The sequence below is a fragment of the Sciurus carolinensis genome, chromosome 12 (genome assembly GCF_902686445.1).
Source record: "Sciurus carolinensis chromosome 12, mSciCar1.2, whole genome shotgun sequence".
Classification (NCBI taxonomy): domain Eukaryota; kingdom Metazoa; phylum Chordata; class Mammalia; order Rodentia; family Sciuridae; genus Sciurus; species Sciurus carolinensis.
The window spans coordinates 22,656,093-22,673,589 of NC_062224.1; the positions used below are offsets into that span (position 1 = coordinate 22,656,093).

A 17,497-nucleotide genomic window follows, 5' to 3' on the forward strand; every position below is an offset into this window, starting at 1 on the left:
TAAATTGAACCTGTTGGAGAGATTTAACCACAGGTTAGAACAGGAGCAGGTTCTTGGTAAGGGTGGAGGAAGGATTCTGGAAGCATTAACATTTTAATCTCTCAGAGGTCATTACCTCCAACTTTCTGGACCCAAACTGGCCCTTATTTTTTGATTTAACTCAATTTGCCTATTTATATTGACTGTCTTTTTAAAATGTTTATTATTACCCCTCTAATTTTAGGGACTTTTTACTGCTGTAAGGAAAAAGGGCGATTGAGCTGAGAGGGGGTGACGTGGGGTGGGGCAAGCAGTAAAAAGTTCCTTTCTAGGGGTAAAAGTCTTGTTCTATGAAAGAAACAAAAAACCATGAGTACAAAATAAATAGCATCTGGAACATGTCAATAAATATCATGAAGCTGATAGAAATTAATAATCTCTTACCAGGAGGTGGAAGAACTGAGACGTTGTTTACATAAAAAGGCCTAACAAAGTCTAACAAGACTGGAGAGGATAAGGCCTTAATTGTAAATCTTAACACTGTTGGAGTTATCAGGAATGTAAACACAACATTTAGTTAAGTTACTTACTGTCATCTGATTTTTGTAAAATATCTTTTTATTGATATGATCTCTTTGTTTAGTAGAGATTCCTTTATTTTTTTTACTCAGGGTTAGAGAATCATACTAGCAAACATTGATTAAGTCTACCTGTGTCAGAGGTTAGAAAGATCTGTAGGCCTTAAACTGATTTAAAACTTACAACTCTGGCAGTTTCTCTTGATAGTTATCAGGTATTTTTGTGTAAGAATATTTTTTGTTACCTCCAGTTTTACTTATTTTGGGGGCTAACACAAGTGTACATCTTAAGTTACATTAAAATAACTATTGTTTTGTTTTTAAAATGTCCAGGAATGACTGTGTTTTAGTTTTAACTGTTTTGCTAGGTGTTTAAGACCAAACTTGTCAAATTGACCTCGTTCCTATCTGCTGTTAACAGTCAGCTGAGTTCCCACAGGGGTCACTCTTGGGGAACTTGAGAGCAGTTTCTTAGTTCCTTTAGTGCCATTCACCTGGTAGGATCTCCTTAATGAGGTGGCTTCCTTTGAAAGCATTAGGGATGACTCCCTTTCCCAAGGACCCTCCTTTGCAGTAGGTGCACTGATTGGCTTCTCATCCTCTAGTGGTCTCATCAACCTCCCTGATCAGTTGCCCAGGCTCCTTAGAGAAGTTCTCTTGTTCCCTGGGTTTAGGCTGACTTTGAGGGCAAGAGCCAAATATTGATTCTCTTGGCCCCTTTATTTTAATCACAATCTTTAAGTTTTGATCTTAAACATCCAGCAAGTCAGTTTCACCAGTCATACAGTGAGAGTACTGGGATTAACTTTAATGACTATGACTTTATAGTTATTTGCCAACTTTTATTAAACTGGGGTCTATATTATCTGTTCTATAGGTGATGGCTTATTATCTCAAATTAATTTAGATTGTTCTTGAAGCAGTATCTCTGTAAAACATTAATCAGTCAACAGTTACAGAGTTTACAAGGAAAATACAAAATAGAATTAACCACAGTAAAAACATATTTAGTTGTGTAATAGCTATCTTAAATTCTGGCTGAGCTATATATTATATCCCCTGTTTGAGATCACAGTAATTTTATAACAAAAAACTAATCTTTTGAATATAACTTTAAATGAACTGAAGTCTGGCTTATTTTGGAACTACTGTAACATGTAGTAAGGTGGGAGGCAGAACCTTATCTCAGGTAAGGCAGAGCTCTTCATAAATCTTAGGTAAAGTGGTCTAGTTCTAAAGCTGATCTTCATATTTTTTTAAATATCATCTTATAAAGTTTTCATGTATTGTTTCCTAAGTCTACATAAATGTTAATTAACACAGTATAATATTACACCTAAAACATGAATCAAAGAAAGCAGAGAGAACTTTTAACCTTCTTTGTGTGTAGTAAAGTGGCAAAATGTTTTCCTGTTTCATGATATAAACCTTCAAACAGATCAGACTCTCATTGTCTTTTAGAAATACATTTACATTTTTATCCCAGTGCAGAAGGTAACATAAGGTTCAGGTCCAGTTACAGAACACTAAATGATATAAATAAATCCCCAATAAAATTTCTTATTTTGATAAGCTTAAAATTACCATTACAACTTTAGGTTGGAGAACACCAGCTTGATAAAATGTTCTTTTAAACCTTTTAAAAACTTGTATACCTGGAGGGTATGAACACATTTAATATATGAATAAAAGTAATAGAATCATAGTTACATTGATGTTTTTTTATTAACCATGTTTAACTTTTAAAGAAAATTTAGACTTTATAATGTACTATAATACTCTAGTTACTGTTTAACCAGAGTTGTATAAACCCCCAATTTTTAAGATTAGTTGCTCTAGGGAATAAAACTAAACAGATACAATGTTAAGAGTAAATTAATGTTTTAGCATATAGACTGAAATTTGGTTTATATTAGTACATTAATATTTGACCTTAGGAAAAAACCTTGAATAGTTTTACTTATATATACACATAAACCTTTTTTAAAATTTATCCTTAATTTATACTTTTTTAATCTCTTAATTAGACCCTCTTGCTATTTACTTAATTGTATTACAGTTTTATTTTATCACATAAAGACATTTTTACCTAGAGACATTTTTTACTGAATATATTTTTATATTTAAAACCTTATAATGTTTTAATCTGTTGATCCCCTTTTTAAAATTTATATTCTGAAAGAACCCTTATAAATTTCTGAATTTAGATAAATTACTCCATTTTAATCTGATGAAATATTTTATTACTTACAGAACTCTATTTAAATATAGTTGAAACTTTTGGACCCTTTATATAGAATAATACCTGTTAAGATTTTTAGTAACCATGTTTTCAGTGATAACACAAAGTAAATTTAAATCCTTTTTTTATTTACCAATGTATGAAAACACCAGAATTGTTTTAGGTATGTTACCCTGTGGAATTTAAGGAGTTAAGAGTACTTGATATTATATTTAACAGTTAGCATTTTAACTTTTTAAACCAATCAAATGTCTCTAACAAACACATCCATTATCAACCCCATATATATTAAATCTAATTTAGTTTTTTTTTAAAACCAAGATATCAGAGGATTGTATTGAGCCAATCAGAGAATTGTATTTCTTTCCTGTTGAAGAAAAACCTAGAAACAATTGATATTTTATTTATTTTTTGACCACCTGGAAACAAAACTGTGCTAGTAACTTGAAAGTCATATTTTTGTTTACCCAATTTAAAAACCTTTTAAATTATGTAAATCAAAAGCATTTGGATCCATTTCTTAAAATTTCAGTTTATGAGCTCATATGTCAATTTTGGTACCAAATATATATAGATAAGACAATACACCAGTGTACATATACATAAAATAAACAGATGAACGAAGACCTTATAGCTTATATTTTAAAAACCCATTAGACTGAGAGTTAACCCTTGTAAACTGGCCTTTGAATGAAACAGCATTAAGAAAACTTTATAGTTGGATAAAATAGGTCTGATCAAAAATTAACCTAGGTACATCAGATCAAAATTATGAACTCAAAAAGATAGAATTTTGAAAGTCTTTTTTGCCTCCATCCTGATGTGGTCCCTCTCATCAGAGATGAAAAGGAATTAAGAGAATATAGACAAAGGTTATGCCCTATCCCTCCCCGAAAGAGTTTCCCAAAGAGACAGCAAGGGAGCTGCTTCCATTGGTCTCTTGGGAGAGTCCCCTCAGGTTGGGGTCTTGTTCTAAACCAGTTTTCCTGGTCTCTTGGATAGCAGCCATCGAATTTTAACCTGGCATTTTGGTGGACCAACTACAATAGTTGGAAGTTCCTATTAGCAGCAGTTTACATCTTAATGTAAGTTTCAGCAAACATGGCTAAAAACATTTTTAACCATTTTTTTTTACCCAAATTTGACTATAAAACATTCGATCAGGATGTTTAGGTTGCCCAAAGACAATTCAGTGGTTCCCTGAGGGGGCTATCTGACCTCGAAAGTTGGTCATTCTTTCTCATAGAATTTAGAGTGAGAAAAGACATTGTAGTGGGTTCTGTAGTCACTGGCTCTCTTCTGGAATTCCTGGAAATTAGTTAACATGTACTGGAGGGGAGCACATGACTGACGTGAGGGAGACTGACCCATGCTTACACTTAAAGACAACAAAAAACAGAAAAGGACAAACACAGAACAGATAAAACACCAAAGACACGGACAAGTGGCCACTCCAGATTCCAGACCAGAGGGACTGAGCAACGTCTTGCCAGTCCTGGACTTGGGAAGTAATGCTGCGTCCAGCCTTCCTCAGAGTCCCCAGATGTGGATCCTCCAGAAACAGACTTACCGGTCCCCCAGGGATGCAGAAACAGGTGACTCTCTCAGAGAATTTAGTCCAGTCCTGGGGCGGGGCTCCACAGACCGTGCAGCCTGTGGCTGAGGAACGTCTCTCAGAGGCCTTCCCCTAGGAGCAACGCTGTGGCCTCTCCCCTCCACAGGAGTTCCCAGGTCAGTGGTGAGCGGTGGTTGCCCACCAGGCAGCGAGGCTCTTGCTGGGGCTCGAAATGTTATGGGGTGCAACTTAAGAACAGACCGGTCACCACTGAGAAGTCCAAATTTGAGAGTCTTTATTAAGCTGGCCAGCTGACTGTCTCACACAATGCCCCAAAAATGGCTATTGGGAGAACAGCCCTGACCACCAGGTTGTAGGGGTTCTTATACCAAAAATCAGATCAATCATAAGTGTCTGTTGCCATGAATCAAAATTACAAACTAACATCATGAGATCATTGACAGAGGGGGAAGTGGGTCAAAATGACCCTTACCCAGGTACAAATTAAAGAATGGTTACTAACATCCACACAATCACTGTTCACATGGTACATTGTTTAGGAGCAATAGGAATCAAAAGAGAGCAATTCTTTACTACATAGGAGTTGCCATTGTATGTTATTAAACATGTCACACCAAGTAACTTATGATGGGGACAGAGGCGGGGTGTTCCCATGGGAGAAGCTTATTTCCTACATAACATGGAGTCTCAGAGCAAAATGGAGTCTGTTTAGTCATTTCCCTTAGAGTCTGGCCTATAACATTCTCATGGAGTCAGATCTGTCAGCCCATCACAACACAAATGAATTATTTAAAATACTGTGCAGGTCACATGGATATAATAGTTAAATATATGCTTTGATGGCCATTTTCAATCAGTATGAATAGGCTTGATATGCACATAAATATAATACAAAAAACTAAGTAAGAAATGGGTCATATAAAGAGCAAAGCAGAATTGCTCATTGTAACAGATTAGGACTTGCTTTATAATGTACTGATGTCACATTTGTGAATAGGGTGGGGTGAAGGTTATAAATATATTGGCATTTTCTGTGTACATTTGTTCGCTTATATAATAATCCTAAAATAATGTATTATAACATAATAATCTGTGAAAATTTAATTTTTCCCTTGACCACATAGGAATGCATTATATCAGAATACGTTTTACCAAATTCTATTGAGGCAAAATTTCAGATGATCTGTTCTTATCTTGAATTAAAATGTAATATTCTTCTCTATTTCAGCTAATGGATAGCAGAGAAAGATTAAGATATGAACTTGAATGTGAAAAATCAGTAGTTCAAGATATGGTAAGATGATTTACATCTCTTCCTAATGAATTTGAACTCAAGACTGTAATTTGATCATGAAACTTTCATATACTCAATTTGTAACAGTTTATAGTGAATTATTCATTCAGCCTTTGTCAGAAATGGGAATGCACGCACGATAGACAGTTTTAAATAAGCATTTTTGAGAAAACGGTTTGAGTAGCCATATAATCAATATATTTACTAGGTGGTAGAAGCTTACACAAGAACTAGTATCACCATTTAAAATACTGTTCCAAAGTTTTTTCATTTTATTGCAGAGATCTAAAAACAAAAACAAATGTGAGAGCCCAATATTGGGGAGGATTTTCTATTTTTAGTTACAAATTGCCATAAGTAACAACAGCAACAACAAAAGAGCCCAGTGGATATTTTGGCATTCTGTGTTAGTCTCATAAGAAAACACTGCCTTTTTATGCTCTTTTAAGAGAACTTTCCAGACGGCTGGTCTTTTATTTTATCAGTTGACTCCCCACCCCCAGGGCCCCCACTCCAGCCCCCCGCCCAGCTTATGGTGTTGTACTTGGGCTTTCAACTGATCACCACTAGTATGTCTTTGTTACAGTAAACTGACTGTGTTTATTATAATAAAAAATAAAACACAGCTTGACTTGCGTTCTAAATGTGCTTGAAAAGAATATGATCCTGTTCAGAAGAGAAAAGGTTGTTCACAGGAAATCAACACCACTGCAGATATTGAAACGTTCGCTTCTTTCCAGCCTGTCAGACTTTGTGCCAAGTCATGACTGTTTCCCCAACTCTGTTTTGTTGCTCTCAGCACCCTGTGTTTTGGGTTCCTTGTCATAGAAATTAATGGAAACAATGCTCCTGGATTACAATAAAGCCTTCTATGAAGCCAACTTGGGAAAGCAGGCGACGGGCAAAAAATGATGGTCAGCTATTCAAAAAATCCATGTGCTAACAAATATGTTATTTTGAACCCTTTCCTTTTAAATACCTGGCACGTTAAAATCGTCCCCGTAATGTGAGTCTACTGGGTCGATTTCTTCTATCCGTATCCTGTACCCCACTCTGCCACTCTTGCAAAGTCCAGCTCCGTTTCTAAAACCAAATGTGTGCAATGCTGTCATTAAAACAGGAAAATTGTTTTTATAGGGTGGGAAGCAAATGTTATGTTGCTGGTTTCTTAGGGCAACAGAGAAGAAATTAAGATACTCAGTCGATGGATGTGTGCCTTTATTAGGGGCAGACCTGATACCCTTTGAATTACTTTGCCTTTTTTTTTTTTTTTAACTATAATCATTTTCCAGGTGCTATCATACTCCCCAAAGGGAAAGCAATCATATTTTATTTTCTTGGTTAGAAGTTTGTTGAGCCCCAAACTCGTTGCCAAGCAGCAAAAGCCTATGTCTCAAACCCCACAACAGCGCAAGTGCCTTCAGGATGCTTAGATCTAGTTTGGGGTTTCATGTTCTCAGTAGAGGGATTTCTATGGCGTTCCTGCTTTGGGCCTGGGGAGGTCGCTGTCCCATCCTCTCTCCCCTAAGGCATTCTACTGTGAAGTTGCAGGGAGACTGGCTTTGTTGCTCTTTGGGCTCCTTTGTTTGGTGTTACCCTCCTCTTTTTTCATAAACTAGGATTTAGGATGTCTTGAAAAGAGAAGTGGAAGAAGGTGGAGTGAACCCCAGTCATTTTGTAAAAATATAAAAATTTTCTTACCAGAAGTTTTTTGTTTCATGCTTGCCTATTACTCTTTTCAGTAGAATCTAGTATAAAAAGTCAAAAGAGCTGGTAGTAAAGAGAGACATGATCCTTAAAAGTAAGTAAGCAATGGAATTTTGAGTGCATTTTTAGATTGGTTTTGGGGGAAGCATATTAAATAATTTCGTATCTTCCTTTAATTCCTAGGCCAAGTGGCTATTATTTATCTTGAAGTTAACAAAAGCAGGAGAGAGGGTCCTCATCAGACAAGTACCACAACTGAACTCTTCCTGACCTAGTTTCCTTCATCCCAGTGCATGTGGTTTCTCAAAACAATCCAGATTCAATCTAGGAGGGAGGTTCAGAGTTGCTCTAGTTCCATTCTGGGGGCCCAGCACCAAGTGACCACTACATTCACCTGCTCCCATTAATGAGTTCCTGATGTCTGAGTTCCCTTCCTTGCATGCTTCAAGTCTGCCCAGTCCTGTTGTATGTGATGTGTCAGCATTTGGCCTTCTCGCTGGGATGCTTCCTGTGATCTGGACAAACCTGCACTGACATTGAAGTTCTTGGAATAGTGGCCCTTAAGACCAGCATAACAGGAATAATGGTTGTGTGTGACTGCATCCCTGTATGCCATGGCAAGCAGAGGAGCAAGTTCTACTGACCTTGTGGTCCCTACCCACCAGTCAGTCAAATGTCCTCCACATAGTCCCAGACATCTGGTAGCCCTGCCTAACCTCCATGATCTACTTATAAAGTCAGAGGCAAAGGGCAGATCTTGAAAAAGGAAGACTTTCCTTGAGCAGAGGTTCGAAGTTCATTAGAATGAGACCCCCAAACTCTTACAGCAATACTACCTACCTGAAGTCAGCAGAAAAATAGATCTTAAAATGAGGAGGTTTATACCAAGATGCCTCAGGTACTGTTTCCACCATGCTGGTTAGTTGGCATCTGCTTAGCTCCCAATCATCCTCTAGGTCAGAGGTCAGACACCACCTCCTCTGGGAAAGCTTCCCTCCCCACGGCTTTCTTAGCCTGGGTGAAGCTCCCACCCTCATGTCACATAGCACCCGGTTCTGCTCTTGTGGCTCATCACACACTATAGAGATGGTGGGTTCACTTGTCTTATTCCTTCCAGTGAGCTACTTGAAGGCAACAACTGCATCCTGTTCATGGTTGTACCCCTAAAGCCTAACGTGGTGACTGTTACTGAGCAGATGTAAATATTTGCTATGAGCAATGAAGCAATGAATATATCCAAAACAATTAGCTGAGAATGGTAACCCACACAACAGCGTGAACTGTAATAGTTCAGCAAACTGGTAATACTGTTGATAAACACATGTGATGTAGCTCACAATGTGTAGAATAACTTTCATGTGGTTTTCACTATTGATTTCTGCTTCTTATTCCAGTGGTTCTCGAACTTTTTGGTCTCAGGATCCCTTTACGCTTTTAAAAATTATTGACAAAGACATTTGGTTTAGATGTGTTTTCTTTGTGTTTCTTTGCTATCTGTAAAATTAAAACAAAATCAAATGATTTATTAAATCATTGAAAATAACAATGCTAACATAAATAACATAGTATTTATAAAAATATTTTCCAAAACAGAATATGTTTACATATTCTTATATTTTTGCAATTTTTAAAAAATATCTAACTTCCTTGAAGAAACTTGCACCCTCATGTCTGGTTCTGCATTCCCTGTCATGATTAAACGTAACAGAGACTCTGGAAAATTCTACTGTTTTCTTAAGAGGCCTTGAGAATGAAGAAAAGGTAATAAATATCTTAATATTTCTATGAAATAATTTAGACTTCACAGAACCCCTAAAAGTCTTGGAGACCCAAGAGTCCTTGGGCCATGCATTGAGATCTGATGCTCTATTTAATAAGGAAATACCCTTAACCAGGTGTTGTTACGTTAAATATCTTTGTCCTTTTATGATTCTGATTCTCTTCCTTCTTATTTATTCACTGATTCTTTCCCTTGACATATCACATTTACAATGTTATACTAATACCTTTTGATGAACATAAGTCATTAATACTGAGCTCATTCAGAAAATTCCAGATTCCCATTTGAGGAAATTCTCAATCTGTCAACAATGTTAGGCTGTTTCCTGTGGGTACTTTGTAGTGTTGTGCTCTTATATTCCTTGTTGGTTGGCAAGGGACACTGGCAAACATGATGTAGATATAAACCATACTGATTAAAAACTTACAAGAAGACAGTAACAAGAAGAAAATACTCTCTTGACCTTTTATTAACCAACCAAAAAGTAAGCTTGGGCAGGCTGAATCACAGAAAGTACTGCAGGAAAGGGACTCCACTTCCAATAACTCTTTGTAAATTTATAGAGAAATTTGGAAAGAGAACTGAGACCATATAGTTCATTGCATTACAATGAACTTCCTGGTCAGGAAATGTCTTCCTAAAAGGAAAAGTACCCATAATTGAGCTAGGAGAGGTGGCATTAAAGCCATCAGTATCAGCAGCTGTTCAGAGACTCACTTCCTCCCTGCTGAGCCATCTCACTGACCAACCAAGAGAATGAAAATGGAGGAGATACTGGGCCACAGGTTTATCTGTTCCCGTTAGTAAGGTATGAAGGTATGAATGTACGACAATGATCATGATAGAGGAACCAACTCATCCTGGTTAGCACTGAAAGTCCTATTCCTAGGAAACACTCAAGTCCTGGAAATCAGGATGGTTTGTCACCCCAATGGCTAGAGACCTGGAAACTTCTATTAGTTCAGGGATTCCAAATGGACATAAGTTCATGTATCACTGCCAATGTAATTGAGAGGATTGTGAGACAGAATTGAAATTCAATGGGAAAGAAAGCTCAAACTTTTTAATATTGATCACAATGATATTGGTTACTAGAAGAAATTATCAAGTGATCTAAGCATTCAAACCAACTCCACTAGAAAAATCCAAAAATATTTTAGATAAAATATTACAAACACCTTTGTGGAAGCATCAGAGAGTAGACAGGGGAGAGAGAAATTTCTAGGTCAAAAGTCAAACATCAAAGGAAACCCTAGGGGTCCACTGAGTGTCCCAAGCTGTTTGCCTAATGGGAATTTGCTAATCTGTGCCAAACAAAAGTCACAATCCAGGGCATGCTACAGACTGTGTTGTGTGTGTGTGTGTGTGTGTGTGTGTGTGTGTTTGTGTGTATAGAGGTGATCAACAGTGATCTCTCACATTAGGCTGAGAACCAATAGGTCATTTCTGTAAAGTGAATGTAAACCAGAGGTAATACCTCTTCAATACTCAGAGGATTACAAGGGAAAGCTGCTTCCATATTGAACAGTCTCTTCCTGAGAGGTTTTAAAGGTAGTTAGGGCTCCCAGTCGGTTTGCAACTCGAGTTTGTATCCAAGGAATCCAAAACCCTCAGTTTAGTTTTACGTGAACAGGAAGGACCTCTGGCAGAAGCCAATGAAAGTACTCTCCGCAGGAAATTACTTTAGTCCTGAGCCTCAGAGAATTACCAGAATTCTCCCTTACAATTATAAGGACCATTGAATATCACACAGTCAGAGATAAGGAAGCATGTGTGATAAACAATAGGGAGAGAAACAACTTCATGGGCTTCAAAAGTTGGAGTTTTCTTACATTATTTATTGTTTGTGGGATATGGTCATGTATGCCTAGTTGGATTTCAAAATTACTATGCATCAGTGATTGCAGTTTGCTCTCGTTCTTTGCCTTTAGGAAGCATGTAAAGTCTCTAGTGCTGATCCTATGTACCACCTTGGTATGATGGCTGCGTGGAGACAAATAGCTTGTCTCTTTAGTTCCTGGGTCTTTGGATCAAGAGAGACTGGTGTCAAAGAACCTCATTTTTACCTGCACCTGATTTAGATAAAGAGATCCCAGCATCCTAGCTAATGCTATAGTAGGGTGAGGTTTTGGGAAGCGTAGGATGAAGATTAGTGTATCTTGCTCATGGGAAGGGTGTAAGACATTGGAGCCAGAGGGCAGAACCATGCAGGAAAACATCTTATGAATGTCCAGTATCCCCTGTGATTAAAAACTCTTTACAAACTGGAAGTAGAAATGTACTTCCTCAAGATGACAAAAAACAGCTATTTCATGTTTCATGGTAAAGACTAAAGGTTTTAAATCTGTGGTCATAAATGAGACAAAGATTTCTGCTCTTTCTACTTGCATTTGACATTGTATTTTAGGTCCTAACCAGTGCAGTGATACAAGGAAAGGAAATAACTGCCATCCAGTTTAGAGAGGAAAAAGTAGACTTTTATTCCTAGAGGACAGGATCATTTATGTGGGAAATCCTAAGAAATTTACCAAAAACAAAACAAAACAAAACAAAACAAAAAAAACCCACAAAAACAAAAACAAAAAAACCTACCTAAATTAGTAAGTGAATTTTAGCAAGGTTGCAAAACTCAAGATACAAAAATCATGTATTTCTATATATAGGCAATGAATAATCAAAAATTGACATTTTGAAATTCTTCTCAATAGTATCAAAAATATGAAAAAATTTTGGATGAATTTAACAAAATGTATACAAAACTGGTACAGCAGATAACATAGAATATTGTGGAGGGAAATAAAAACCTCAAATAGCTGGAGAGTTATACTATGTTTGAGTTTTAGAGGAATTATATTACTAAGCTTGTTGCTCTCTCCAAATTACTCTGTAAATAAAATCCCAGCAGATTTTTCTGTTGAAACCAGCAAGCCTATCCTAAAATTTGTATGAACATACATAGGATCTTGGGTAGATAAAATAGTTTTTAGAGGAATAAAGTTGTAAGACTCATACGACCTAATATCAAAACTTACTATAAAGTTTTAGTAGTCAAGGGAAAGTGGTATTGGCATAAGGATAAACATATAGATTGATGAAACAGAATAGGAAGCCCAGAATAGACTCTGGCTCACACATGGTGAATGAATTTCTGACAAAGGAATCAAGGCAATTCAAGCAGTAAAGGAAAATCTTTTCAATAAATGCTGCCGGAACAATTGGACAGCTCTAAGTAAAAAATGAACCTCAACCCCTCATATAAAAACTTGAAATTGGGGCTGGGGTTGTGGCTTTGTGGTAGAGTGCTCACCTAGCATGCGTGAGGCCCTGGTTCGATCCTCAGTACCACATTAAAATAAAATAAAATAAAATAAAATAAAATAAAATAGATATTGTGTTCACCTACAACTAAAAAAAATAAAAATAAAACAAAAACTTGAAGTGGATCCAAAACTTAGATGTAATAGCTAAAACTACAAACCTTCTAGAGTAAGGCATAAGAGAGGATCTTAGCAACTACAGGTTTGGCAAAGATTCCTTAAATAGCATTAATTCCTTTCATCAAAAAAAATTTTTTTTAATTTCACTGTTCATAATGTTCAAAAAATGAATGGCAAGACTTGGAATAGGGAAAAATATTTATAAAATGTATCCAACCAAGGACTTGCATAGGGATGTAAAATATACAGCTGCTTTGGAAAATATTTTAGCAGTTAAAAGAAATTTTAAAAAATCTATGCCTGCATATGATCTGGCCATTCTTCCCCTAGGTATTTACCCAAGATAAATAAAAGCATATATTTACATAAAGGCTCATACACAAATGTTCTCAGTATCAATATTTGTAAGAGCCCCAAACTAGAAAAACCCTGATATTTATTAACAGATAAATAAAATTTAGTACATTTATCCAGTGAAATACTACCAGCAATATAAAGGAATTGATTACTCTTATATACCACATCAAAGATGAATCTCTAGGGGCCTGGGGAGATAGCTCTGTTGGTAGAGTGCTTGCCTCACAAGCACAAGGCTCTGGAAGAAAGAAAAAAAAAAAAGAATCTTTAATTATACTGAGGGAAAGAAGCCAGACAAAGCAAATAATAATTTGTATGGTTCAATTTATTTAAAATTCTAGAAAGTGAATACTAATATATAGTAATAGAAGGCAAATCAGTGGTTGCCTAGTGATAGAGAAGGAAAGTATAGCATGATCACTTACAAAGGTGCAAAAGGAAATTTTGGGAGGGATGGATATATTTATTATCTTGACCATAGTGATGATTTTAAGAGTGTAATCATATTTCAAAACTCATCAGATTGCATACTGTAAAAGTATAGCCTACTGTAACTCAAAATGGATTAAAGAAATACAGAACAACAATAAAATTAAATTATTTCAATTCCTTTGAATTATTTTGAAGATGAAAAAAACTATTACATTTACATTTTGATAAGTGAAACATGCAAGTTGCAATTTATAGACAAACCAATGGAAGAATTGAAACCAACAGTGTAACTTTCAAATTACTTAAAGGAGAAAAAAATTGGATGATTAAACATTCATAATTAATCCAAAAACAATTTATAAATGAGTTGAAATTATTCCAAGAATTTAAGACTAAAAATTTTAAAAAATTGATACTTAAATTCAGTGCAGAATAATGGAGAAAAATCCATGTGATTTCTTAAATACTGTCAGGGAAAAAAGTATTTGTTAAAAAGCAGCATCCACTAATTGGTTAAAAATAAAAGTCACCTCTTAGTTAAATAGGAATAAAACAGATTTTTAAATCTAGTAAAGGGAATCTATGAAAAACTTATAAAAAATTACAATTAATGGTAAATATTGATAGCTAGATTAAAATGCTGGTTCTCTCCATTTCTATTGCAATTGCATTGGAGGTAGTAACTGGTTCAGTGGGGCAAAGAAAGGAAATAAAATGCATGAAACTGTCAATACCCACTTCGCAAGCTCTGTAGACATTTTATAAAAACTCAATACACAAAAAACATAATTATTTCTATGTCAGCTAACCAATAGAAAATGACATTTTTAAATGATATGCATTTATAGGAGTAGCAAAAAAAAGTGGAAAATAAAAAGAAATAAATCTGTTTGACTCTTCAAGCAAAACATAAGGAAGCAGATAAATGGAATGAATTGGGTTAGAAGACTCAAATTTTAAAAATTAATAATTTCTCTCCAATGTATAGATATTATATATTCCTAATAAGAATTACAGGAGGAGGGTTTAAAATTTGATGATCCATGTATATGTATAGTAAAACAAGGTCAAAAATAGCTAAGATGCCTTCATGGAACTTGAGAATCAAGTTGCTAATTAATAAACAAAATGCATGATCAGCATAAAGCAAGATAAACAGACCAATGTAACAAAGAACTCAGAAGCAGACATCAGTGTATATATGCACCTTTAATATAAGACAGAGACGGCACCGCTTATCAGTGGGAAAGAATGAACTTTTCAGTGAATGGCACTGTAACATAAATGTCCATAAGGAAAAATGAAATTCCATCTCATTTTACACTAACAACAAAACCGATATTCAAGTAGACTGAAAAAACCTAAAGTAGAAACTTAAAGTATCAAGATTTAGAGAGTGATATAATATCTTCATATGATGGAGTTCAGAGGATTTCTTTAGTAAAATACTGATGTTATAAATCAAAAAGAAAAAATAATAAATTCTATTTTGTTCAAATTAAGAACTTCTCATCAAAAAACTATATAAAAAATTAAAATACAAGTCACAGAATTGACAAGGTATGAGTATCCCAGAATTAAATAAAGTACAAACATCTTTTTAATGAAAAAATATACCCTCCAATGGAAAAATAGGGAAAGAGTTGAAAAGAGACATTCAGATGGGAAACCTGAGAAGGTATTCAGCCTCATTAATAACCCATGAAACAGATTAAAACCGTAAATAAATGTCATTACCTACGACTGGTGAAAAATTATAAAAAAGAAAACTACTGATTTTTCAGAGCTGTGAAGCAATGGAACTTTCATATGGCGATAGTAGTAGTTTAAGTTAGTAGAACCAATTTTGACAACTGTTTGGCAAACTACCTATTAAAGTTTAAAGTGGACATACCTTAGAATGACTGTACACATGAGCACCCGGAGACTTGCACAAGAATGCTCAAGACAACATCGTTGGTAATAGCCCCATCCCAGAAACATCTAAATGTTCATTCACAGAATGAAATTTATCGTGGAATGATTTACAATTATATGAAAAAGATGGATGAATTTCACATATAATACTAGGCAAAAGTTGCAAAATGCAAAAGAACCATGTTAAGTTGTTTTTTTTTTTTTTAAATAAGCAAGCACCACTAACATAATTCCCATACTGGAGCAGATTAAAGAAGAAAATTATGATAATCTGAATAGGCGCATGCAAATTTTTTGAGAAAAATAACATCCAATCTCTCCCCTTCCCTCCACACACACCTCAGAAGAATAATGAGGAACCCTCTTTGGCCTGCTAATGAGTAAAACCCACAGCAAACATTGTACTTCATGGAGAAACACAAGAAACAGTCTCTTTAAAATCAGTACAAAACAAGATGCCTACTCACATCCAGCATCAGTGAGAGTGAACAGGTGGCTAAATGAGGAGGTGCCAGATGTGGCCAGCTCGGACTGTACTTCCCTGGGCTCCCCACGTGAGTGGAGCTTAACTGGGGAGCTGGGCCTGCATCTCCACTGGGAGGAGTGAGGTTGTAAAAGGCTACTTGACAGGGAACTGAACTTCTGCCCCACCCTGCAGCAAAAATGTGGTCTGAGTCAAACCTCTCCTGAACCCTTCTCTGGTGACAGGAGGAGCTGAATGTCCACTCCACCTGTCTGTAGTGAGGAGATTCGAACTAGTGTTCCACTTTTACTGGGTGGTGTCAGCAGGAATCTCAACTATGCATGTACGTAGCATACCTACTAAAACAGATTCAGTAAGATCCAGTTTCAGGGCTGGGGTTGTAGCTCAGTGGTAGAGCACTTGCCTAGCACATGTGAGGTCCTGAGTTTGATTCTCAGCACCACATAAAAATAAATAAATCAGTTAAAGGTATTGTGTCCATCAACAACTAAAGGATATCTTTTGAAAAAGATCCAGTTTCATAATATGACATTTAAATGTTGAGGATACAAGTAGAAATCACTTATGCCAAGAAGTAGGAAAATCACATGAATGAGAAAAGAAAATTGATTGAATTTTAAAATTTTTTAAAAAATTTTTTCTAATTTGTACATGACAGAATGCATTTAGAAAATTGATTTTAATACCTACTAAATTCAGATGTTAGAATTATCTGACAAGGATTAAAAAATGATTATGAAAATGCTTTGTCAAGAAATTATGAACTCTCTTGAAACAAATGGAAAAATATGAAATCTCAGCTAATAGAGATAACATTTTAAAAAATGAAATTATAGAATTGAGAAACACTGAAATAAAGTTTAGTGAATGGGCTAATAGGAGAGTGGAAAAGATGGAGGTTAAGATCTGAACTTGAAGACTCATCTCTAGAATTTACCCAATCAGAACAAGACAGAAAATAGATTTTTTTTAAATGAGTACATTTTAAAAAATGGCAATATATTTTCAAGCTCGGGGTGCGTGGTCCATAACAAAAGAGTTAACATTTGTATCCCCAGTGTCCAAGAAGAGGAGAAAGTGAGACTGAAAAAAAGATTCAAAGAAATGGCTGATAACTTCCTAAATTTGGTGAGAGACATAAACCAACAGATTTAAGAAACTGAGAAAATTCAAAGTAGAATACATCTTAGAAATTCAAACCTAGACACATGATAATTGAACTTCTGAAAATTAAAGTCAAACAACAACAAAAAAATCTTTAGAGTGGCCAGAGAGAAACAATAATTTGAATGAATTGTATTGTAATGGAACGCAAATTTAAATGACATTTCTTGTCTGAAACCATGGAGGCCAAAAAAAGAAGTGACAGAACATTTTTCAAGTACTGAAAGAAAAGAACTGCCAACTGTGAATTATATATCAGCCATAACTATCCTTTAAGAATAAAGGAGAAATAAAGACATTCTCAGATGGAGGAAAACTGAGAGAATCTGTGGCCAGTAAAATTGCTCTAATAGAATACTAAAGGAAATTCTTTATACAAAAAGAAATGTGGACAGTGAATGATAGCATCCAGAGTTTAGGGGGGAAGAAAAGCCCATGAGTGGGCAGAAATGAGGGTAAATATAATAGACTCTCTTCTCTTGGGTTTCTGAAATCAAATTTCATAGTTCATGCAATAATTATAATACCATCTAAGGTGTTATCTTCATTG

At 35.5% G+C, this 17,497-nt stretch overlaps 1 protein-coding gene across 2 annotated transcripts in view; it reads left to right on the forward strand.

Moving 5' to 3' along the window:
* The window catches only part of C12H10orf67 (chromosome 12 C10orf67 homolog), a 120,791-nt gene that overhangs the window by 44,319 nt on the left and 58,975 nt on the right, over nt 1-17,497 (forward strand). For both annotated transcript variants that reach the window (XM_047520717.1, XM_047520718.1), the window contains one exon: nt 5,604-5,669. In XM_047520717.1, the coding sequence (XP_047376673.1) occupies nt 5,604-5,669 (66 nt within the window). The remainder of the gene's footprint in view (nt 1-5,603; nt 5,670-17,497) is intronic.